The sequence below is a fragment of the Triticum urartu genome, chromosome 2, assembly GCF_003073215.2.
Source record: "Triticum urartu cultivar G1812 chromosome 2, Tu2.1, whole genome shotgun sequence".
Classification (NCBI taxonomy): domain Eukaryota; kingdom Viridiplantae; phylum Streptophyta; class Magnoliopsida; order Poales; family Poaceae; genus Triticum; species Triticum urartu.
Window position 1 is genome coordinate 584,614,870 of NC_053023.1, and position 25,552 is coordinate 584,640,421.

Sequence of the window (25,552 nt, forward strand, 5' to 3'; positions counted from 1 at the left end):
GCTGGCCTCTCCAACTTCTCCAACATGGCGTACAGCTCGTGCAGGTCCCAGTCTACGCATGCCCGGTGCTGGCAACACCGATGCGTGCTTTCATCCATGACGTGTCCCCATGCTTGGCAAGCCGGGTTGGCGCTTCGTCAACTTCGTTTTCATCTGTCTACGCATGCCCGGTGTTGGCAACTGTCGATGTCAAAACCGGCGGATCTTGGGTAGGGGGTCCCGAACTGTGCGTCTAGGCCGGATGGTAACAGGAGGCAGGGGACACGATGTTTTACCCAGGTTCGGGCCTCTTGATGGAGGTAAAACCCTACCCGAGATCCGCCGGTTTTGACACCGACATTGGTGCTTTCATTGAGAGTTCCGCTGTGCCGTCGCCACCAGGAAGGATGTCTCATCCCGTATTTAAAGACGGCACTGTTGCTGAGGGAGCTTTGGCTATCGGCCAAACCCGAGAGTCCCGATCCCTCCAAGCCGGATACCCGCGGAGGGGAGGACGTCACTCAAGGCCTGAACCTAGAATCAGGCAACGGGCTAGATTTATCGGAAAACTTCCAAGTTCGGAAACTCCTTGGCCCCTGAGTCTCAGATTGGGTGAGGATTCAGATTCAATTCCACCCACCCACCCAAACATACGCGATCTATCCCAAATTAGGCAAGAGCCTGAAGAAATAGTACACCATTACTGGGCCAGATTCCTCCTGGTCATGAACAGGATAAAGGACTGTCGCGAGGAAGACGCAATTTCATTCTTCTGCAATAATTGCACGGACAAGGGAATCCTCAACGCCATAAGTCGCCATGAAATTACACGCTTTGCCGACTTGGTGTCCATAGTACGAAAGTACTGTGCGATGGAAAGCGCCTGGAAAACCGAAATAAATTTTTGGGATAATCCGGCCCTGAATACAAACCCAGTCCGAAATAAAAGGGTGCATTATCACAATACACCTGGGTTAACTACCAAAAAGCAAAAGCCCTCTACGGGGCAAGGAACCGTACTGGAGGGATGGCTCAACGGACCCTACAAAATTCATAGTACAACGGATACAATACCAACGCACAGCCTTAGAGCATGTTGGATACTCCGGCAGGTGGCCAAAAGTGGTGAGGATCTACTCCTCCCAAATACCACAGAGCACCATCCCGTGGACAACAATACGGTGTTAACGGTCTTTGAGACCTCCGCGTCAAATAATAGACGCAAGCGAACACTCCGCAGCATGGCCGAAATCTGCCACATAGTAGAAATAAATCCTTGGAGTGACACAGCTATTACCTTCAATGCCAGTGACGAACCTAAATTCCGAACAGTCCGAGCACCAGCCGCACTGGTCCTCAGTCCAATCGTGGACGGCTTTCGACTCACCAAGGTACTCATGGACGGCGGCAGCGGATTAAACCTCATATATGAGGAAACTCTTCAAAAGATGGAAATAGACTAGAGCTGCATTGAGCAAAGTAGCACAACCTTTAGAGGAATCATCCCCAGTCGGGAAGCACGCTGTGCTGGGAAAATCACACTAGACGTGGTATTCGGCACGCCGGATAATTACAGGTCCGAAGAAATTACATTCCAAGTGGCCCCGTTCAGTAGCAGGTACCACGCTCTATTAGGGCGGGAGGCGTTTACAATCTTCCAAGCCATACCCCATTACGGGTACATGAAGCTCAAAATGCCCGGGCCCAACCGAATTATCACTCTTGCTAGTGATCCGGACATAGCACTCCGCGCCAAAAATAAGACAGCTGCACTGGACCTTGAGGCACTATCCGAAGCCCTAGCGGCCGAGGAACTAACCGCGCTGCGCTCCACGGTGAATAGGGATGACGTGATACTCGATAAAAGATCCAAGTCCACCTCCTTTAAACTGGCGGACGAAATAGTCAAATTCCAAGTCCATCCAACGGACCCTACAAAAACAGCTTCCATCAAGGCACAATTAAACCCTGATGTCGACGCCGCACTGTGAGAGTTCCTACGCGAGAACTGGGACATTTTCCCCAGGCACCCTTCAGACATGCCAGGAATCCCATGCAGGCTGGCTGAGCACAGCCTAAATATCCTAAAAGGATTCAAGCCAGTCAAGCAGGCTCTTCGACGTTTCTCCGAACCTAAGAGACAAGCCATGGGAGAGGAACTAGCCAAGCTATTGGAGGCCGGATTCATCAGAGACATAAAACATCCGGACTGGCTAGCAAACTTGGTGATGGTACCAAACAAGGACAAATCCTGGCGCTTGTGCGTCGATTTTAAGGACCTTAACAAGGCCTGCCCAAAGGATCCCTTCCCCCTCCCCCGCATTGATCAAATCATCGATGCTACCATAGGACACGATTCATTGTGTTTCCTCGACGCATACTCCGGCTACCATCAAATTAAAATGACAGAGCCAGACCAAGCCGCAACGGCATTCATCACACCATACGGCCCACTCTGCTTCAACACAATGCCCGTCGGGCTAAAAAAACGCCAGCGCAACATATCAGCGCATGATTCAGACATGTTTGGCGAACCAGATCGGCAAAACAGTGGAGGCATACGTAGATGACATGGTCGTTAAAACCAAGCATGTCGAAACTCTAGTAGACGACTTGAGGCTCACATTCGACAACCTCCGAACATATGACATCAAGCTCAATCCGGAAAAATGCGTTTTCAGCGTACCAACCGGAAAGCTCCTGGGATTCATTGTCTCCGGTAGAGGTATTGAAGCTAATCCAGCCAAAATCCAAGCGTTGTCACAGTTGGCTACCCCAACAGACCTCAAACAAATACAAAAATTGACTGGATGCGTGGCGGCTCTAAGACGCTTTATCTCCCGCTTGGGAGAAAAGGCATTACCCCTTTATCGCCTCCTCCGGCGCACTGAACACTTCGAGTGGACGGATTCCGCCACGGCTGGAGTAAACGAAATAAGAGCCATATTGGCAACAAACCCAGTCCTGGCCGCACCAAACATTGGCGAACCAATGCTATTATACATTGCGGCAACTCATCAAGTAGTAAGCGCAGTGCTCGTCGTCGAGCGAGAAGTGGACGGACACAAATTCCCCCTTCAAAAGCCGGTTTACTATGTGTCGACTGTCCTTACTCCATGCAAATCACGGTACCCACATTATCAAAAGATAGCGTACGCGGCATTCATGGCATCCCGGAAGCTGTGACACTACTTTCAAGAGTGTTCGATAACGGTAGCCTTGGAAGTACCACTTAATAATATTATAAACAACCGCGACGCGACAGGCCGGATTGCCAAATGGGCCATTGAGCTCCTCCCGTTCGACATAACTTACAAGCCACGGCGAGCTATTAAGTCGCAAGTTTTGGCCGACTTCGTCGCTGAGTGGACGGAAGCCGAACTCCCTAAAGAGTACGACACATATTCAAACTGGATCATGCACTTTGACGGCTCCAAAATGTTGGCTGGTCTGGGGGCTGGCGTCGTTTTGACGTCCCCAACAGGAGATACCATTCAATACGTACTACAGATAATGTATATGGACTCCAACAACGCAGCCGAATATGAGGCACTTCTACATGGTCTCCGGATGGCAGTATCCATGGGCATTCAACGCCTAGAGGTGCGCGGGGATTTGAACTCTGGGCCCTCTCGGTAATGCACATCACTTAAGCCTTGCAAGCATTGCAACTAATGAGTTAGTTGCGGGATGATGTATTACAGAACGAGTAAAGAGACTTGCCGGTAATGAGATTGAACTAGGTATAGGATACCGACGATCGAATCTCGGGCAAGTAACATACCGATGACAAAGGGAACAACGTATGTTGTTATGCGGTCTGACCGATAAAAGATCTTCGAAGAATATGTAGGAGCCAATATGAGCATCCAGGTTCCGCTATTGGTTATTGACCGGAGACGTGTCTCTGTCATGTCTACATTGTTCTCGAACCCGTAGGGTCCGCACGCTTAAGGTTACGATGACAGCTATATTATGAGTTTATGCATTTTGATATACCGAAGGTTGTTCGGAGTCCCGGATGTGATCACGGACATGACGAGGAGTCTCGAAATGGTCGAGACATAAAGATTGATATATTGGAAGCCTATGTTTGGATATCGGAAGTGTTCCGGGTGAAATCGGGATTTTACCGGAGTACCGGGAGGTTACCGGAACCCCCCGGGAGGTATATGGGCCTTAGTGGGCCCTAGTGGAAGAAGAGAAAAAGCAGCCAGGGCTGGGCCGCGCGCCCCTCCACCCCTAGTCCGAATAGGACAAGGAGAGAGGGGGCCGACGCCCCCCTCCTTCTCTCTCTCTCTCTTTTCCCACCTCATGAATCCTATTCCAACTAGGAAAGGGGGGGTGTCCTACTCCCAGAGGGAGTAGGACTCCTCCTGGCGCGCCACACCTTGGCCGGCCGGCCCCCCCTCCCTTGAACCTTTATATACGGAGGCAGGGGCACCCCTAGAGACACAAGTTGATCCATGTGATCATATTCTTAGCCGTGTGCGGTGCCCCCTTCCACCATAGTCCTCGATAATATTGTAGCGGTGCTTAGGTGAAGCCCTGCGACGGTAGTACATCAAGATCGTCACCACGCCGTCGTGCTGACGGAACTCTTCCCCAACACTTTGCTGGATCGGAGTCCGGGGATCGTCATCGAGCTGAACGTGTGCTAGAACTCGGAGGTGCCGTAGTTTCGATGCTTGATCGGTCGGGCCGTGGAGACGTACGACTACATCAACCAAACGCTTCCGTTGTCGATCTACAAGGGTACGTAGATCATACTCTCCCCTCTCATTGCTGTGCATCACCATGATCTTGCGTGAGCGTAGGAAATTTTTTGAAATTACTACGAAACCCAACAGTGGCATCCGAGCCTAGGTTTTATATGTTGATGTTATATGCACGAGTAGAACACAAGTGAGTTGTGGGCGATATAAGTCATACTGCTTACCAGCATGTCATACTTTGGTTCGGCAGTATTGTTGGACGAAGCGGCCCGGACCGACATTACGCGTACGCTTACGCGAGACCGGTTCTCCCGACATGCTTTGCACATAGGTGGCTTGCGGGTGACAGTTTCTCCAACTTTAGTTGAACCGAGTGTGGCTATGCCCGGTCCTTGCGAAGGTTAAAACAGCACCAACTTGACAAACTATCGTTGTGGTTTTGATGCGTAGGTAAGATTGGTTCTTGCTTAAGCCCGTAGCAGCCACGTAAAACATGCAACAACAAAGTAGAGGACGTCTAACTTGTTTTTGCAGGGCATGTAGTGATGTGATATGGTCAAGACATGATGCTAAATTTTATTGTATGAGATGATCATGTTTTGTAACCGAGTTATCGGCAACTGGCAGGAGCCATATGGTTGTCGCTTTATTGTATGCAATGCAATCGCGCTGTAATGCTTTACTTTATCACTAAGCGGTAGCGATAGTCGTGGAAGCATAAGATTGGCGAGACGACAACGATGCTACGATGGAGATCAAGGTGTCGCGCCGGTGACGATGGTGATCATGACGGTGCTTCGGAGATGGATATCACAAGCACAAGATGATGATGGCCATATCATATCACTTATATTGATTGCATGTGATGTTTATCTTTTATGCATCTTATCTTGCTTTGATTGACGGTAGCATTATAAGATGATCTCTCACTAAATTAACAAGAAGTGTTCTCCCTGAGTATGCACTGTTGCGAAAGTTCTTCATGCTGAGACACCACGTGATGATCGGGTGTGATAGGCTCTACGTTCAAATACAACGGGTGCAAAACAGTTGCACACGCGGAATACTCAGGTTATACTTGACGAGCCAAGCATATACAGATATGGCCTCGGAACACGGAGATCGAAAGGTCGAGCGTGAATCATATAGTAGATATGATCAACATAGTGATGTTCACCAATGAAACTACTCCATCTCACGTGATGATCGGACATGGTTTAGTTGATTTGGATCACGTAATCACTTAGAGGATTAGAGGGATGTCTATCTAAGTGGGAGTTCTTTAAGTAATATGATTAATTGAACCTAAATTTATCATGAACTTAGTACCTGATAGTATCTTGCTTGTTTATGTATGATTGTAGATAAATGGCCCGTGCTGTTGTTCCGTTGAATTTTAATGCGTTCCTTGAGAAAGCAAAGTTGAAAGATGATGGTAGCAATTACACGGACTGGGTCCGTAACTTGAGGATTATCCTCATTGCTGCACAGAAGAATTACATCCTGGAAGCACCGCTGGGTGCCAGGCCTGCTGCTGGAGCAACACCAGATGTTGTGAACGTCTGGCAAAGCAAAGCTGATGACTACTCGATAGTTCTGTGTGCCATGCTTTACGGCTTAGAACCAGGACTTCAACGACGTTTTGAACGTCATGGAGCATATGAGATGTTCCTGGAGTTGAAGTTAATATTTCAAGCAAATGCCCGGATTGAGAGATATGAAGTCTCCAATAAGTTCTATAGCTGCAAGATGGAGGAGAACAGTTATGTCAGTGAGCATATACTCAAAATGTCTGGGTATAATAATCACTTGATTCAAATGGGAGTTAATCTTCCAGATGATTGCGTCATTGACAGAATTCTCCAATCACTGCCACCAAGCTACAAGAGCTTCATGATGAACTATAATATGCAAGGGATGAATAAGACTATTCCCGAGCTCTTCGCAATGCTGAAAGCTGCGGAGGTAGAAATCAAAAAGGAGCATCAAGTGTTGATGGTCAACAAGACCACTAGTTTCAAGAAAAAGGGCAAAGGGAAGAAGAAGGGGAACTTCAAGAAGAACAGCAAGCAAGTTGCTGCTCAAGAGAAGAAACCCAAGTCTGGACCTAAGCCTAAAACTGAGTGCTTCTACTGCAAGCAGACTGGTCACTGGAAGCGGAACTGCCCCAAGTATTTGGCGGATAAGAAGGATGGCAAGGTGAATAAAGGTATATGTGATATACATGTTATTGATGTGTACCTTACTAATGCTCGTAGTAGCACCTAGGTATTTGATACTGGTTCTGTTGCTAATATTTGCAACTCGAAACAGGGACTACGGATTAAGCGAAGATTGGCTAAGGACGAGGTGACGATGCGCGTGGGAAACGGTTCCAAAGTCGATGTGATCGCGGTCGGCACGCTACCTCTACATATACCTTCGGGATTAATATTAGACCTAAATAATTGTTATTTGGTGCCAGCATTAAGCATGAACATTATATCTGGATCTTGTTTGATGCGAGACGGTTATTCATTTAAATCAGAGAATAATGGTTGTTCTATTTATATGAGTAATATCTTTTATGGTCAAACACCATTGAAGAGTGGTCTATTCTTATTGAATCTCGATAGTAGTAACACACATATTCATAATGTTGAAGCCAAAAGATGCAGAGTTGATAATGATAGTGCAACTTATTTGTGGCACTGCCGTTTAGGTCATATCGGTGTAAAGCGCATGAAGAAACTCCATACTGATGGACTTTTGGAACCACTTGATTATGAATCACTTGGTACTTGCGAACCGTGCCTCATGGGCAAGATGACTAAAACACCGTTCTCCGGTACTATGGAGAGAGCAACAGATTTGTTGGAAATCATACATACAGATGTATGTGGTCCGATGAATATTGAGGCTCGTGGCGGATATCGTTATTTTCTCACCTTCACAGATGATTTAAGCAGATATGGGTATATCTACTTAATGAAACATAAGTCTGAAACGTTTGAAAAGTTCAAAGAATTTCAGAGTGAAGTTGAAAATCATCGTAACAAGAAAATAAAGTTTCTGCGATCTGATCGTGGAGGAGAATATTTGAGTTACGAGTTTGGTGTACATTTGAAACAATGCGGAATAGTTTCGCAACTCACGCCACCCGGAACACCACATCGTAATGGTGTGTCTGAACGTTGTAATCGTACTTTACTAGACATGGTGCGATCTATGATGTCTCTTACTGATTTACCGCTATCGTTTTGGGGTTATGCTTTGGAGACGGCCGCATTCACGTTAAATAGGGCACCATCAAAATCCGTTGAGACGACGCCTTATGAACTATGGTTTGGCAAGAAACCAAAGTTGTCGTTTCTGAAAGTTTGGGGCTGCAATGCTTATGTGAAAAAGCTTCAACCTGATAAGCTCGAACCCAAATCGGAGAAATGTGTCTTCATAGGATATCCAAAGGAGACTATTGGATACACCTTCTATCACAGATCCGAAGGCAAGACTTTTGTTGCTAAGTTCGGAAACTTTTTGGAGAAGGAGTTTCTCTCAAAAGAAGTGAGTGGGAGGAAAGTAGAACTTGACGAGGTAACTGTACCTGCTCCCTTATTGGAAAGTAGTGCATCACAGAAAACGGTTTCTGTGACACCTACACCAATTAGTGAGGAAGCTAATGATAATGATCATGAAACTTCAGAACAAGATACTACTGAACCTCGTAGATCAACCAGAGTGAGATCCGCACCAGAGTGGTACGGTAATCCTGTTCTGGAAGTCATGCTACTAGATCATGATGAACCTACGAACTATGAAGAAGCGATGGTGAGCCCAGATTCCGCAAAATGGCTTGAAGCCATGAAATCTGAGATGGGATCCATGTATGAGAACAAAGTATGGACTTTGGTTGACTTGCCCAATGATCGGCAAGAAATTGAGAATAAATGGATCTTCAAGAAGAAGACTGACGCCGACGATAATATTACTGTCTACAAAGCTCGACTTGTCGCAAAAGGGTTTCGGCAAGTTCAAGGGATTGACTACGATGAGACCTTCTCACCCGTAGCGATGCTTAAGTCTGTCCGAATCATGTTAGCAATTGCCGCATTTTATGATTATGAAATTTGGCAGATGGATGTCAAAACTGCATTCCTGAATGGATTTCTGGAAGAAGAGTTGTATATGATGCAACCGGAAGGTTTTGTCGATCCAAAGGGAGCTAACAAAGTGTGCAAACTCCATCGATCCATTTATGGACTGGTGCAAGCCTCTCGGAGTTGGAATAAGCGTTTTGATAGTGTGATCAAAGCATTTGGTTTTATACAGACTTTTGGAGAAGCCTGTATTTACAAGAAAATGAGTGGGAGCTCTGTAGCATTTCTGATATTATATGTGGATGACATATTACTGATTGGAAATGATATAGAATTTCTAGATAGCATAAAGGGATACTTGAATAAGAGTTTTTCAATGAAAGACCTCGGTGAAGCTGCTTACATATTAGGCATAAAGATCTATAGAGATAGATCAAGACGTTTAATTGGACTTTCACAAAGCACATACCTTGACAAGATTTTGAAGAAGTTCAAAATGGATCAAGCAAAGAAAGGGTTCTTGCCTGTGTTACAAGGTGTGAAGTTGAGTCGGACTCAATGCCCGACCACTGCAGAAGATAGAGAGAAGATGAAAGATGTTCCCTATGCTTCAGCCATAGGCTCTATCATGTATGCAATGCTGTGTACCAGACCTGATGTGTGCCTTGCTATAAGTCTAGTAGGGAGGTACCAAAGTAATCCAGGAGTGGATCACTGGACAGCGGTCAAGAACATCCTGAAGTACCTGAAAAGGACTAAGGATATGTTTCTCATATATGGAGGTGACAAAGAGCTCATCGTAAACGGTTACGTTGATGCAAGCTTTGACACTGATCCGGACGATTCTAAATCGCAAACCGGATACGTGTTTACATTAAACGGTGGAGCTGTCAGTTGGTGCAGTTCTAAACAGAGCGTCGTGGCGGGATCTACGTGTGAAGCGGAATACATAGCTGCTTCGGAAGCAGCGACTGAAGGAGTCTGGATGAAGGAGTTCATATCCGATCTAGGTGTCATACCTAGTGCATCGGGTCCAATGAAAATCTTTTGTGACAATACTGGTGCAATTGCCTTGGCGAAGGAATCCAGATTTCACAAGAGAACCAAGCACATCAAGAGACGCTTCAATTCCATCCGGGATCTAGTCCAGGTGGGAGACATAGAGATTTGCAAGATACATACGGATCTGAATGTTGCAGACCCGTTGAGTAAGCCTCTTCCATGAGCAAAACATGATCAACACCGAGGCTCCATGGGTGTTAGAATCATTACTGTGTAATCTAGATTATTGACTCTAATGCAAGTGGGAGACTAAAGGAAATATGCCCTAGAGGCAATAATAAAGTTATTATTTATTTCCTTATATCATGATAAAAGTTTATTATTCATGCTAGAATTGTATTAACCGGAAACATAATACATGTGTGAATACTTAGACAAACAGAGTGTCACTAGTATGCCTCTACTTGACTAGCTCGTTAATCAAAGATGGTTGTGTTTCCTAACCATGGACAAAGAGTTGTTATTTGATTAACGGGATCACATCATTAGTTGAATGATCTGATTGACATGACCCATTCCATTAGCTTAGCACCCGATCGTTTAGTATGTTGCTATTGCTTTCTTCATGACTTATACATGTTCCTATGACTATGAGATTATGCAACTCCCGTTTACCGGAGGAACACTTTGTGTGCCACCAAACGTCACAACGTAACTGGGTGATTATAAAGGTTCTCTACAGGTGTCTCCAAAGGTACTTGTTGGGTTGGCGTATTTCGAGATTAGGATTTGTCACTCCGATTCTCTGGGCCCTCTCGGTAATGCACATCACTTAAGCCTTGCAAGCATTGCAACTAATGAGTTAGTTGCGGGATGATGTATTACGGAACGAGTAAAGAGACTTGCCGGTAATGAGATTGAACTAGGTATAGGATACCGACGATCGAATCTCGGGCAAGTAACATACCGATGACAAAGGGAACAACGTATGTTGTTATGCGGTCTGACCGATAAAAGATCTTCGAAGAATATGTAGGAGCCAATATGAGCATCCAGGTTCCGCTATTGGTTATTGACCGGAGACGTGTGCTGTCATGTCTACATTGTTCTCGAACCCGTAGGGTCCGCACGCTTAACGTTTCGATGACAGTTATATTATGAGTTATGCATTTTGATGTTACCGAAGGTTGTTCGGAGTCCTGGATGTGATCACGGACATGACGAGGAGTCTCGAAATGGTCGAGACATAAAGATTGATATATTGGAAGCCTATATTTGGATATCGGAAGTGTTCCGGGTGAAATCGGGATTTTACCGGAGTACCGGGAGGTTACCGGAACCCCCGGGAGGTATATGGGCCTTAGTGGGCCTTAGTGGAAGAGAGGAGAGGTGGCCAGGGCTGGGCCGCACGCCCCTCCCCCCTAGTCCGAATAGGACAAGGAGAGAGGGGGCCGGCGCCCCCCTCCTTCTCTCTCTCTCTTTTCCCACCTCACGAATCCTATTCCAACTAGGAAAGGGGGGAGTCCTACTCCCAGAGGGAGTAGGACTCCTCCTGGCGCGCCACATTGGCCGGCCGGCCCCCCTCCCTTGAACCTTTATATACGGAGGCAGGGGCACCCCTAGAGACACAAGTTGATCCATGTGATCATATTCTTAGCCGTGTGCGGTGCCCCCTTCCACCATAGTCCTCGATAATATTGTAGCGGTGCTTAGGCGAAGCCCTGCGACATAGTACATCAAGATCGTCACCACGCCGTCGTGCTGACGGAACTCTTCCCCGACACTTTGCTGGATCGGAGTCCGGGGATCGTCATCGAGCTGAACGTGTGCTAGAACTCGGAGGTGCCGTAGTTTCGGTGCTTGATCGGTCGGGCCGTGGAGACGTACGACTACATCAACCAAACGCTTCCGTTGTCGATCTACAAGGGTACGTAGATCATACTCTCCCCTCTCGTTGCTGTGCATCACCATGACCTTGCGTGAGCATAGGAAATTTTTTGAAATTACTTTGAAATTACTACAAAACCCAACACCCACCCCCCTAGGGCACGCCTCCCAAGCTTGTGGGCCCCTCGGGCACCCCCTTGATATGAAACTGACGCCAAAAACTCCTATAAATACCCCAAACCCCAGAAAGAACCCTAGATGAGAAGTTCCGCCGACGCAAGCCTTTATAGCCATGAAAAACAAATTGGGACCCCGTTCCGGCACCCTGCCGAAGGGGGAAATCATCACCGGAGGCCATCTTCATCATCCTGGTGGCCACCATGATGAGGAGGGAGCAGTTCACCCTCGGGGCTGAGGGTATGTACCAGTAGCTATGTGTTTGATCTCCCTCTCTCATGTTTTTGATTTGGCACGATCTTGATGTACCGCGAGCTTCGTCAATATATTTGACTCTTATGGTGTTCTTCCCTCTCTACCTTCTTGTGATGAATTGAGTCTTGCTCTTTGAAGTGTCGTTATGTTGGATTGCATATTGGATTTGAGAACACTTGATGTATGTCTTGCATATGGATACCCGTGATGACAATGAGGTATTATATTGATTCACTTGATGTATGTTTTGGCACTCAACTCGCGGATTCCCGAGGTGACATTGGGGTAATCTATGCACTACAAAAAAAGACACATCCGTGACATTTTGGGCCGAACGAAATATTTTTTGTCATGCTTATGACACTTCTATGACGATAATTGTGACAAAACCCAGTATCATCATAGATGTGGTGGACTCCTACTCTATGATAAAAAATCATGACAGAAAATTGGTTTTTCGTCCTGGGCGGGCTGGAGACGCACCTGCTTGACATTCTTTGGGTCGTCCATAACGGAAAAAATCATGGTAGAAGCGAGGGCGAGGAAAATTTTGGGGAGTTCCCGATTACGGTGGGTGGTCGGGGCCGAGTGATGCACGGAGGGATTGCGTGTTTCTCTCGTACACGTACGCGCGTGTGTGCGAGGTCTTGGGCTCTAACTGAACCCGAGCGAGACATCCGCTTACTGAACCCGAGCAATTGCACCAGCTACGTTACTGAACCTGAGCGATCGATCCCTTGGCTATTAACTGAACCCGAGTGATTCCTTCGCTACCGCTACTAACTGAACCCGAGCGATCGATCGCTGCTACTGCTGGTTACTGAAGCCGATCGAACCTGCTGCCTCTTGATGAACAGTGAACGTGGGGGTTGCGGTTGAACGAGTCGAGATGTACATGGTTGGGGTTGGATAAACAGTTCCTGGTGGGGGTTGGATGAATAGGACCCCGTGGTAGTATATAGGTCGTTGCCGCTGGATGAACAGGACCTCGAGAGGAGGCCGCCACAGCCGAGCTAGTTGGGGTGGATGTATAGGACCCCGTGGAGGGCTGGTTGAATAGTATCCAGTGGAGGGCTGGATGAACAGTATCTGGTGGAGGCAGGAAGAAGACGCGGTGGATGAACAATGCAGCTGAAGGCTGAAGCAAGCCGACGGTGGGTGAACAGTAACTTGTGGAGTCCCGTTTCGCGGTACGCCACACCCCTCCGATGAACAGGACCCCCGTTTCGACCATAGCACTCCAACACAAGTTCGTTTCCTCCGTTTTGCGGTACGCCACACCCCTCCCGATGAACAGGACCCCCGTTTTGACCATAGCGCTCCAACACAAGTTCGTTTCCTCCGTTTTGCGGTACACCACACCCCTCCCGATTAACAGGACCCCCGTTTTGACCATAGCGCTCCAACACAAGTCTGTTTCCTCCGCTTTGCGGTACGCCACACCCCTCCCGATCAACAGGATGCCGTTTCGACCGTAGCCGGTCGAACAGAAGGCCGTTTCCTCCGTACCACGGTACGTCAGACCCCGTTTTGGCTGTTCCGCCAAGCCGGTTGGCTCCTGTTGAACAGGACGCATTCTGACCCAGTCTGTTGCCTCCCGATGAACATGACATTGTTTCTCCATTTCGACCCAGCCGGTTGGCTGCCCGATGAACATGACGTCATTGTTGTCGTCCGTTGCCTCTCCATGTACATGAGCCCTAGCCGTACGTATGCGCGAGTAGGCGTTCGAGACCCCGCCCGTATGTACGTACGTGGTCGTATTTTTTGGCATGTGGATGTATGTATGTGTACATGGTTTAGAAGGGACTGCCTGAACTGCTACGTCGGGGGCTCTACTACTACATGTGCCGCTGCTTGCTCGGCCATGGTTCATCGTTACAGAGAGACCGATCGACCAGTATGTACGTACACGTTCGCGACAATGGTACGTACGCTTATAACCACCTCACTAAATAATTAAGATACAAACACAAGTACTAGTTACAACACCAACATGGAAGGAATAAAAACCAATAACACCACAATGCACCCTATAATAGGCACTTATAAACCATATGACAAAAAATGGGTCATGAGATCCAGGGGTGGATTAAGCCCAGTGGGCCGCCCCGGGCCCCCTTTGTATATTGTAGCAACTGTTACAATATTGTGCTAAAGTATACAAAGGATTTGGGGCTCATGCCCCTGGCCTGCCCCCCTAGATCCGCCATCGATGAGATCTCATAGTCAACATTATATTTAATGTTGATGCATGACAAAGAAAAGAAGCAATACACCACATTAAGTCAATACTTACATAATGGAACAAGATGTCTTCAACAGACTGAACATTGCAAGTGCCACGCATGAATCCAGTATAAAAAAGTAGCTACCAAGCCCTATCGCTATACGATGACAAATTACAAAACCTACAATTACATGCATACATAAATTCTATCCAACACACCAAATACTCCAGTTAAATACAATACCCCTCCCAATTACTATAGAAACCTTGTAAACTTTCACTAGAAAAGCACTAACAAACCTAATCACCATATTCAGAACATGCAAAACTACAAAAAAACATCCACCACAAAGACCACATAACACAGTAGCATCTAAGAAAAATACATTCTTGCTTCATCGGCTAGGAAACCAGTAAAATCCAACAATCTTACCCCCAAGCTGAGCACAAGCAATTGAACCAAATTCACCTATAACTATAAGCCCCATTCAACAGCTAAGAACCGTAAAAATCAAACAATCCCAACCCAAGCGGAGCTGCGGAGGAGAACCACCCGAACGAAGACCCCTCTGTACGAATCGCCTGAAACAATGTGATAGTAAAGGTCGCATCACACATGAACACCTACTAATCCTAGGAATTGCGGGTGTGTGGGGGGAGCTAAACAAACCAAAAAAAGATCTAAAGATGAACATGCACGACCAATTCAGGAGCAGCAGCAAGAGGGATGAGCAAACGAGCTAACAAACCGCTACACCCAACATGACTTTACGCTGGCAAAAAAAGCCACCGGAATCACCTTGCAAAAAGAACGAGATAGTCGCTTCTCTCTTCAGTTCTTCCTACCTCTCCATGTAGCTTTATGTCGTTCTATTCGAACGATGCAAAATGGACAAGAGGACAAGCAAGTGCCACGAGTGAAAAAACTCAAAGCAAAAAATTAAGAGAAAGACAACCAATAATAGGTGGCTCACATGAAATCCGATAAGAAAAGCATGCTCAAAATGTTAAGTTGGTTCATCTCGCGACAGAAAAATAACACAATCGTGGCGCATCATCAGACCAAAATTTTGAATGAAAAACATTACATTTCAACCGGACAAAAATGTGCAAATCCGTTTAAATTTTCACTCTTCCACGCAACTATTCTCTCGGGATAGCTTTAGAGGTTTATGAATTCTCGGGAAAAAAAAACTTCACACGTGTATGGTCTGGACCGACATTGATCGTGAAACCCTCTTGATCGGACGGCAGCGGCTTCCATCGGAGGGCACCGGCTCGACCCAGGTCTAGACCACTCTGGAAACCCCAGCCCCAAAAAATTCCTCCCCCTCTCCGGCGGTCGCTTCACGAAAAAGGATTTCGCGTCGCCGGCGGCGACGAGACCAGAATCTCCGGACCCAGCCTCCGCTCCCCCCGCGCGGAGGTCCATGGACGGCGGCGGCGAGGTGGGCTGGTACGTGCTCGGCCCGAGCCAGGAGCACGTCGGCCCCTACGCGCTCTCAGAGCTGCGAGGTACCTCCTCCCCCCTTCGACACCCAATCTTCTCGCTATATCTGCTAGTGGAAATGCGGACGCCGTTAACTCGCAAGCTGGGATTGAATCCTCGCAAAATCAGAGAAACTTCGCGTGCGGCCTTGCTGCAATCCGAAAGGCCCCCTATTCACTAGTTTTGTATTTCCTGTGAGTATAAGCAAGTGTCAGAGTCTGGATGTGAGGTGGTGCAAATCTCAGTACCTGGTACTGTTAGATCGTGTCAATTGGGCGTGTTACTCATAAGCTCGCAATTTCCTTTGTAACCAGTAAATTGATGCTTCTTTTTTTGGATATGGAAGTAACGGTAGTAGCCCAGATGGCAGTTTTGAATTCGTGCTGTGGGGTTCTCCGTAGAGCGTATGAATCATTCTACAGTGTCATTCACTGCATTATCCACCACTGTTGCGTTATAGTAGTTCCTAACTCCAAAGCTGGCTCATCGATGAGTTGTTAGCACTGGCAGGTTGCCGGATAGGGTTTATGTCACGTTGTGAGGTTGCTTGCCTGTTTTGTGGGCGCATATTGTTTCAGAATGGCAGCTAGTAGCCCTTTTACATTCTGAAGATCTATGCGTCCTGTTTTCGATGTGATCTGGATTTGAGGAACTTGGCTCCCTGTACAGATCATTTTGCTAATGGGTACCTCAACGAGAGCACAATGCTCTGGGCGGAGGGGAGGAGTGAATGGACGCCACTATCTTCGATTCGAGAGCTGCATTCTGGGGTCACAAAGAAGGATCAACCTGAACAAGGTAGGAGTTTAGGGCTTTCTACATTCCCTTTAAAGCAAATTCAGTATGGTTCTTTTCAAGTATCTCCTAACGCTCTTCGAAATGGTTTCTTCAGAAACTGAAGATGATTTCGAGAAATTCCAGAAGGAGGTTATAGAAGCTGAGTCAGAGGTGGAAGGGCTGAAAGCAAAGGCTGCAGATGGTGACTTAAGCAAAGAGCATGTCATTGATGATCCCGATGAGCGGCCAGCATCCCCACCAGATGGTGTGGAAGAATTTACTGATGATGACGGCACCATCTACAAGTGGGATCGTACTCTGAGGGCAATGGTTCCTCAAGTAAGTGTTGCTTTTCTATTCCAACGCTAGGCTTTCCAGATAACCATTGTCAGATGAAAATTCATGATTTCTGATCACTTAGCTGTAATCATATAGTGGAACAAGTACCGACTATCTCAGCTACATGATTTATTAGCGTATAGGGCTTGTTAGTTCGGGAAATTTATTGCATGGCATGTGGCACCTTAGCCTTTTCATGTCAAAGTAAATTTTCTGATGGGCTTGTGCCATCTATTACTATTAGTCTTACCTGCTCCATGGTAAGATTTTAACCTGGACATGAGTATCAGTTCTATCTTTCTCTCCCAAACAGCCTTCTAGCTACCCTTTCAAAGAAGTAAACTATGTGTGGATATATACCCTTTGTATACGCAACTTTAGAGAAATGAAGCCTCTTTTAACTTTACAGCGTACATTCTCATTGATTTATTATTGATAAATCAACCTAGAGAGGATGATCTCTATAGGGTTGCTCGATCTTTCATGATTGAACATAAGGAATAAATGAACAACTCAGTATTGAGTCCGAATAAGCAAAAATGTTGATCAGAAACAATAGCAAGTCATACTCTCACAGACCAACTCTGGAAATGGAATTGTAGTGTAAACCAGTGTGATCCTTCACAACTTGATGATCAACATCTATCCAATCGGAGTTTATTGTTCTCTCTCCTGTAACTCTCAATACACGATGACTCAGAGATGCCTTGTGGTGGCTCCCCAAATATAACTGACACTATCCAAACTTACTAATATTTACACCAAGTTATGAATACAAAGTTATTGTATGTGCTTGATCTGGTTGCATCAGTTTTAAAATTTTCCGTAAAATTTACCCTTCCATAAACCACTTTGAAGAAACCCAATTTCTAAAGTTCATACACACTTTCTCTTGATTTATCGTTCGTCGTCGCATTTCCTTTTTGTTTATCTATTTACAAAAATTAGTTTCAATGTTAGGTGGAAGTTTTATTCCTGAAAAAAGCTACTACATTTTTATTTTAACTAATAGTAGTCTAAGTTGCGGTTCAGCTGAGAATCTAATTTAGCTCCCCTCAGTCATTGCTAGTGTTGTCAATGCCTTATTCTTTAGGCCTAGGTGATGTTTTTTGATAAGAGTATTCTGTATTGCACCAGCTGTTCTTCCATAGGAAAAACACATTCTCTTATTCGTCTTGTTTAATGTTCCTTATTACCAGAGTTTATCAGCTAACCTGATTCCTTGTGTACCTTCTCAGAATGATGTATCGGGTGAAATGGACAACAATGGAGAGAATGACATATCATGTAAAAAGGATGACTATGAACTTGAAGACATGACTTTTGCACTCGAGGAAGAAGTATTTCAACCACCAGATATTCCTGGCTCGTCCACATTGGATGAAAACCATGCTTTAACTGAAAAAGGAAACAAAGTGCCAGAGAAGGTAGATAAAAGACTAGAAAAGAAGCGGAAGTCTGAGAAGCCAACTGAAAAGAAGGTAGTTCTCAAGTTACTCTTGAGGGACTTCTTGATAAGTTTTGCACAAGCTAATTCTTAAAAGCTGTTTTTATTTGGGCAGGAACCTCAGAAACCTCCAGAAAGTTGGTTTGATCTCAAAGTCAACACACATGTCTATGTTACTGGTTTACCTGAAGATGTCACGGCTGAGGAGGTAAGTTTCTTCTATCTCCAAAAGCTGAGGCTACTCTTTGTTTTCCTCGTAGGAAGACCGTTCTCAAAATGAACTATAACATGTTCATAGCTATACAAAAAGTTACTAGTTCTGACATCTGATAGTGGATTTCGTTTGCAGATTGTAGAGGTATTTTCCAAGTGTGGAATTATAAAGGAGGTATACATTTTTTTCCATTTCTGGCAGAGACAGCTTAAACTTGATCAGACTGATTTCTCATCTTGAACCTTGATGGTCTTCCCATTCCTAAACTTGGTTTTATCCGTAGTCAGTACACTCACAGATCCATGTTTGCTGCTTGTGCATGTAACTACTGTGTTTCAAAATTCAAAATTTGATTTGTTCAGAATCTTGCTATCTTCACGTTTTCATGTCAAAGATGTTCAGTTTGTGTTCAGCATGACTGTCAAATCTAGTGAATTCCAGCTATCTGGACTTTTAGTAGGTATTGATGATAGTAGATATCGTCATATTGAAAATTTTAGCCATATATTATCTTTGGATGGATTATTAATTAAACTGTACATGATTATGATATTTATTTACTACTCCCTCTGTAACTTAATATAAGACGTTTTTTTGACACTGTCATGGACTCTAAAAACGTCTTATAAAAAGTTACAGAGGGAGTACTACTCTGTCCCAAAATATAAAGACGTTTTTGCAGTTTAAATTGAACTGCAAAAACGCCTTATATTTTAGGACAGAGGTAGTATATCCTATATTTGGATAGCTTTGTTCTTATCTTATTCGTAATCAATATTCTGTTCCTGAGATTCAGAGTACTGAACTACTGATGCACTTCTAATGTGTTTGTGATGATATAGGATCCAGAGACAAGGAAACCCCGAGTGAAGATCTATACTGACAAGGAAACAGGCAGGAAAAAGGGTGATGCACTTGTGACCTATCTCAAGGTATTGCCTTACTGAACTTGTCAGATTGACTGAGCTTATTAGTTACTACGGAATTTTATTTACTGTGTACTTCTCTTTCAATGATCCAGGAGCCTTCTGTACCTTTAGCAATTCAATTATTGGATGGAACATCATTCCGTCCTGGTGGTAAGACCCTAATGACTGTTAGCGTGGCCAAATTTCAGCAGAAAGGTAAGTTCACAATTTATTAAAGCAACATGAACTGCAAAATATATACTACTAATGGTTTCATCTGCTTCAGGTGACGTTTTTTTGGCAAAGAAGGCAGATAAGCAAAAGAAAAAGAAAGGCAAGAAGGTTGAAGATAAGATGCTGGGATGGGGTAATTTCTATCTTTAAATTATGTCAATTTTTTTTATTATGGTTGATTTGAATACGTGTACCCAGCGATAAGTTTCTGTTGCTTCAATGTTGACATAACCGAACTGTAGGTCGTGTTCAAGCTTTGCATGTTTCATGCTAATTAGGGATGTGTCATGTTGAGAATAATATGATGTGCTTCTAAATCTTTTCTTACTAGCAGATAGCCCTAAAAGAATTAAGCTGCAAAAACTATTGGTTGTACGCAGGGTTTACATTTATCATTACGCCGTTGGTTGATGAGCAGTTACTTTTTCATTATTATCTGCATTTCTTGCAAGCAAACTAGCTTTATCTTGAGATCAAAATCCCATTTACTTATTTTTATTCTTGTGACAATGTTCTGTTATTAGGTGGACATGATGATAAGAAGGTGATGATTCCTACTCAGGTGATTTTGGCGAATATGTTCAGTCCTGCTGAATTGAGAGTAAGTAATTATGGAAGTATTCTTGACGTGCCCTTTTCGTATGGAACAAATGAGTCGTTTCAGATAGCTCCTGTTGGTATAGGAACTTTTTTGCTCATGTCGGTTTTATTAAGAATGAAGTTCCTGATCATTGCAGAATGATGAAACCCTTCTTCCTGAACTTGAGGTAGATGTTAGAGAGGAATGCGTGAAGTTTGGTCCGATCGACAATGTCAAGGTACTTTTTAATTGCACTCATATGTCTTTACTTGTCATCATAGGAAAATCATAACAAATAGATTAGTTTGATTAGAGAAAAGGGAATGTTAAAAAGTTGTTTGCTTCTTTAGCTGTGCTTCTTCCTAATCATATAGAAGCTTGATATGATCAAGAACCATTTGGAGTACGAAAGTTCCTGGCTGTTGCCACCTTTTGAGTTTAACCTGTGTAACCAGTCTCTGAAAGACATACTGGAGAACTGCATCCGCATTCTACACCAAACTGACTGATCCTTGTTTATTGCGATGCCAAAGCTGGCAATATGGGTACTGGTCCTGTGAGAATGTGTTACTTAGTCTGGAAAAGGCAAACAGACTAATGGGTGAGAGTATGCAAGCTGAGTAGCCAAGGTCTTTAATCCACATAAGTATGGGCTGGTGTGTTTCATTTTAGCAGGACTATATAGTAGCAAGTATATTTATAAACCATTCAGCACCATGCTCTATGAGTCTGCTGCTACGAGTTTCATTTACTTGTTCCTATCTTCACCTGTCCAGAAATTAGATCTGATCTTACATCTGCCCATGTGGGGCTCTCTGAACTAGTGTTAAGCTTTGTTGTGATTATTGATGAAATATATAGAAAATCCCCAGAATGAGCCGTAACTGAGCAAACGCCTAACCACCAGTAAGTTTTGGTGGTTTCTTTTCTCTTTTCCAGCTTACCACTTTTGTTTACATGTTGCTGTGGCAGGTTTGCGAAAATCATCCACAAGGGGTTGTATTGGTAAAGTTCAAAGACCGGAAAGATGGTCTCAAATGCATAGAGAAGATGAATGGAAGATGGTAGGTTTTAACGTAAAATCATTGCGCCATTCTTTTCCTCTTGGTTTTTGATATGGTAAAGCATTAAAATAGTTATGTTTGGTCTGCATCCTGAGTTTGTCAAATCCATTTGCGAGATTCGTTTCAAGTGTCAGAAAAAAAAAAGTTATCTTGTGAACACTTTGGAGAAAGGAGGGAAGGAGCTGATGTTGAGATTGTGCATGCTTTGGTTTCCTACCTAGGAGAAGGGTTTTTAACTACATTCCTTGTCGCGCAGGTTTGGTGGGAAGCAAATACACGCGAGCGAGGATGACGGTTCGATCAAACACGCTCTGATCCGTGACTACGACGCTGAGGTATCAAGGCTGGAGCGCTTTGGAGAAGAGTTGGAAGAATCTACATAGGAAGTTTTTCGATCACCCAGCAGTTTAGGGCTGTTTTGTAGCTGATAGCATGAAATTTACAAGAACAACGAAACAGAAAAGAGCAGCTGGGCCATCTGTTTGTCCGTTTATTCATACTGTGACTGCTTCTGGGTTAGCTTTAAGCAGCGGAGTTGTTACATCAGCTAAACGTTGTCCTAATATACTCCTACGTTACAGAGATTGATCATTTTTGCCATGCTAATATGTACAACTTGCTTATTTTTGCATCGTCCCGTTGTGCTCAGCTCATGATATATGCTGCCGTTGTTAGAAAATCATCACTGCCAAAATTTCCTCCCCAGCGAAGACCAAGATGACGCAGAACGTTATGATGCCAATGGACGAGATTGCAAACAGAGAAAACGCAGCACGCACAAAAGAAAAACATAATTGTCTGAGCCCAGGTTCGAACTGGGGACCTTTAGTGTGTGAGACTAACGTGATAACCAACTACACCACCCAGACGTTGTTGTAAGCAAGCGAACTAACGTGCTATTTATATAATAAGACGTTTCTCCTGGTAGACAAGTAGCACGGCGTTACAAATCCTTCGCCTGGCCTTTTACAGAATGAACACCACCACCGGGAAAGGTAAATTTGTAATAAAACTCTGCTGGTAACCCAAGCAGCAAGGCGATACAAAATCCTTCACCTGACCTTTTACAAAGTGAACGCCACCACCGTGCAGTGCCAGTGTGCCACCGGGAGATGTCAAAAAAGAAAAGAAAAAATCACCGGGAAAGATAAATTTTGTTCATTTGCAAGGATGCTACACTTTTTTTCTTCTCTGCCAATTGTTAGCAAGGTAATACCTCTACTTTTTTTATAAAAATTAATGTCATACTACACTGAATTTGACCAAGTTTATCCACAAATACCAAATCAGTATCATCAGATTCATTATGATATTTTTTTCATATTTTACTTATTTTGTATTGTACTATCGTTCAAATGAACTGCAAAAAAGTCTTAAAATTTTTTTGAGGGAAAAAAATTCTTATATTTAGTTACTGAAGAGAAACTGCAAAAACATCTTATATTTAGTTACAGAGGTAGAACATGTGTATATATATAGTACTACGTGTTAATATTTTTTTTGTGTGAATTTAATCAAACATAGAGACGGAGGGGACTGTATTTTTCATAGCTCACAGCAAATACACCAACAGAGAAGCCAATTCTCATAAAAGAGATCTAAAGATCAGCCAAAGATAAAAAATATAAATATCAAGTTCTGAAAAGAATTAAAGCAGTTCAAATCGAATATAAATACTGTCACTATCCATCAAGTACAACAATGTAACAATGATTTGATATTTCTTACAAGTTGCAGGATACCATATAATGGTTCAACACCTAAACCTCCAGTTACCGAACATTCTGTTGAGAAACAACATGGAAACTGGTTCCCACAACCTTCTGAGAGTCGTCTCAATAGAATACAATCAACACCCACCAATTGACGATTCAAAATGATATGACCTCAGGTGCAAGCAAATTGGTATTGGGCGTATCGATATAGCATCTAATTCTTTGCATTCCCAAAGAATTTCGAGAGGCGAACAGGGCCTTCCTCCTCGCTGTCACTTCCCGCATGCTTGGATCGGGACCTGTGCTTCTTATCTTTCTTACTTCGCTTTGATCTTGATCGGGATCGGGATTTTCTTGAACCCCTGTCCTCATCATCACTACTTGATGATTCTGATGAGCTGGAACTTTCTGACGAACTTCTGTGCTGTAAGAATGCAGAAGTGAGCAAGTAGGACCATTTTTGTTTCCCAAATTCATCCCAACAGGAGAAGGTAAAAAAATGCTTATATCTAGAATCATTTATATAGCGGATACTTTTTGGTGTTTTCCATTCATCATAATGTGGCCAATTATTACATTTGTATTTGAGGGTAATACCTTCCTCCTCTTTTTAATCCGTTTCTTTGCGTCCTTTTCCTTCTTTTCTGTATCCATAATTCTTTGTCAGAAACTCAACACATGGAATAGATTTAAGAAAGAGTTCACCTACTGGGACCTAAATGTAACAAACATCGTTCAGCACATCATTAAGTTGATTTACCTTTCTTGGAAGATGATGATTTTGACTTTACAACGTCTCTTCCACGACCAAGCTTTTGGGCCCTTTCAGCATCCAGTTGAGCTCTATACTCTCTCATCATTTTATCTTTGTCAGCCTCCACCTCACCTCTCTTTAGCTCCTCGTCCTATAGGGGACAAGAGCATCATTAATTACTATGAAGGTACTGATAATAGATAACTATTATAGCCACACAGTGACCTTATAAGTACAAAAAGGCTGAGCCTGATCTATAGTGCTAACTAGTAAGCCAATAACCATGTGGAGTCAATGCAGAAAACAATAAAGCTTTGCCAAGTAAACCCCACCCCGACTAATGCGGACCTAGGTTGATCTGTTTGGAATCAGCATATACATACTCCGTCTAAGTTGCTATTTATCAAAGAGAACAAGTGAAAACCAAGTAAATGGCATCATTAGACTTCTGAAGCTAGGTAAACTATCGTGGATGGCTGCAATAAGGGGTGTGCCACTGACAAATGGTTGTACTACCTTTTACGGTAGCACGAGTCTAATGTCTGATGGCAAACCGATGCTAGAGAAACTCAAAGGTCAGCAAACCAGAGGAAGGACGACTAGACCCTGGGTGGCACAGGACCAAGCTTCCACTGCCAAAGTTCAGGCTGCTAATTTCCCTCCTATGCTACAACGTAGCTTAATTCGTTGCTATATGCACTATAAAGTCAATCGCCATTCCACACCAGGCCAAAACAAACTTGGGCATCACATACAAGGCAGTATGCCTGAAATTCAGCTTCCATCATACATTTAACATAAAATAGGAGCACAAATAGCACATCGCAGAGCTTAAGCAGCAGCATGGATAAAATCATGGCCAAAATTACAGAGCGAAGAAACTAAATCCACCAACAAAAGCCAGCAGAGAGCAAGCCGAGGCCGCGCATACCTTCTGCTTCTTCTTGAACTCCTCCCACGTGAGGGTGTGGGTCTTGTTGAGGCTGGCCAAGCGCGCCGCGTGCCACTCTGGAGAATGAAATGAACCGTCCGTCTGTGACGGCCCTCGTTAGTAAAAGTCCCCTCATCATCAAAAGGAAAAAAAAAGCATCTACAAGCAGCAAGATTCGCCATGGACGTCCCGGCAGATCTAGATAGGGTTTGCGGGCGGAGCAATCAGATATGGATTGCTGCGAGCTTGGAACTAGGGGGGATTAAGGATCTGTGGTAAGGGGGGTGAGGAAGGGGACCGACCATGCCGTCTTCCTCCCCTTCGCCGGGGGCGCCGGAGGACGAGCCCAGCCGCGCCCGCTGCATCGCCTTGTACGCCTGGTTCTTCCCCATCGTCGATTGCTGGTCCGGGAACCAGATTGGAACCGCGCGAGGCGGAGGGGGAGGCGGAGTGGAGTGGAGATCCCTTTTTCCTCCCTCCTTTTGGTACGACGCGTGCGGCCGCGAGTTATGACGGGTGATGGCGATGACGCCGATAAGGTAAAGGAGAAGATGGGGGAAGGGGAAGGAAGGCCTCCCCTCCTCTGGCTCTGGCCTGTGGGAGGAACTCTCCGCCCGCGTGCTGCTGCTGCGGCCGCGTGTCTACCGTCTGATCGGAACTGGATGGCTGGATACCGGTCTTCATATGCTATCATGATACGGGCGTTTGAACCGTTGGATCTCAGATCCGACGGCATATGAGGAGTTGTTGTACCTGCACGCAGTTTCAAGACTCTTGGA

General features: G+C 44.7%; 2 protein-coding genes and 1 non-coding gene across 4 annotated transcripts; 1 reads left to right on the forward strand and 2 right to left on the reverse strand.

Moving 5' to 3' along the window:
* The first annotated feature begins 15,579 nt into the window (after positions 1–15,579).
* Positions 15,580–21,996, forward strand: LOC125538942 (splicing factor U2AF-associated protein 2). Its single transcript, XM_048702256.1, has 13 exons — positions 15,580–15,836; positions 16,480–16,608; positions 16,703–16,926; positions 18,165–18,407; positions 18,489–18,581; positions 18,723–18,761; positions 19,430–19,519; positions 19,609–19,711; positions 19,782–19,862; positions 20,254–20,330; positions 20,467–20,547; positions 21,282–21,373; positions 21,630–21,996. Exons 1-13 carry the CDS (start codon positions 15,752–15,754, stop codon positions 21,754–21,756), a joined length of 1,464 nt encoding a protein of 487 aa, XP_048558213.1. The 5' UTR covers positions 15,580–15,751; the 3' UTR covers positions 21,757–21,996.
* A 172-nt stretch (positions 21,997–22,168) lies between these two features.
* TRNAV-CAC lies at positions 22,169–22,242 on the reverse strand. The gene has a single exon. It is a non-coding gene; the product is annotated as a tRNA-Val (tRNA).
* A 779-nt stretch (positions 22,243–23,021) lies between these two features.
* On the reverse strand, positions 23,022–25,347 carry LOC125538943 (corepressor interacting with RBPJ 1). Of its 2 annotated transcripts, none has more exons than XM_048702258.1 (5): positions 25,076–25,347; positions 24,774–24,875; positions 23,849–23,993; positions 23,686–23,732; positions 23,022–23,507 (listed from the first exon to the last, which is right to left on the reverse strand). In XM_048702258.1, exons 1-5 carry the CDS (start codon positions 25,163–25,165, stop codon positions 23,466–23,468), a joined length of 426 nt encoding a protein of 141 aa, XP_048558215.1. In that variant the 5' UTR covers positions 25,166–25,347; the 3' UTR covers positions 23,022–23,465. The 2 variants fall into 2 exon arrangements, with proteins under 2 accessions (XP_048558215.1, XP_048558214.1); XM_048702257.1 differs by having other exon boundaries at positions 23,022–23,512; positions 25,076–25,342.
* Between the last annotated feature and the right edge of the window lie 205 nt (positions 25,348–25,552).

What these genes read in the sequence shown, in the direction of transcription:
- LOC125538942 (XM_048702256.1), top strand. Translation starts at nt 15,752, where the DNA reads ATGGACGGCGGCGGCGAGGTGGGCTGGTACGTGCTCGGCCCGAGCCAG. An exon ending in CGCGCTCTCAGAGCTGCGAG is followed by an intron (nt 15,837 to 16,479) that starts GTACCTCCTCCC and finishes CTCCCTGTACAG; the next exon opens with ATCATTTTGCTAATGGGTAC. An exon ending in CACTTGTGACCTATCTCAAG is followed by an intron (nt 19,520 to 19,608) that starts GTATTGCCTTAC and finishes TCAATGATCCAG; the next exon opens with GAGCCTTCTGTACCTTTAGC.
- LOC125538943 (XM_048702257.1), bottom strand. Translation starts at nt 25,165, where the DNA reads ATGGGGAAGAACCAGGCGTACAAGGCGATGCAGCGGGCGCGGCTGGGC. An exon ending in AGTTCAAGAAGAAGCAGAAG is followed by an intron (nt 23,994 to 24,773) that starts GTATGCGCGGCC and finishes TGTCCCCTATAG; the next exon opens with GACGAGGAGCTAAAGAGAGG. An exon ending in GGATTAAAAAGAGGAGGAAG is followed by an intron (nt 23,513 to 23,685) that starts GTATTACCCTCA and finishes GCATTCTTACAG; the next exon opens with CACAGAAGTTCGTCAGAAAG.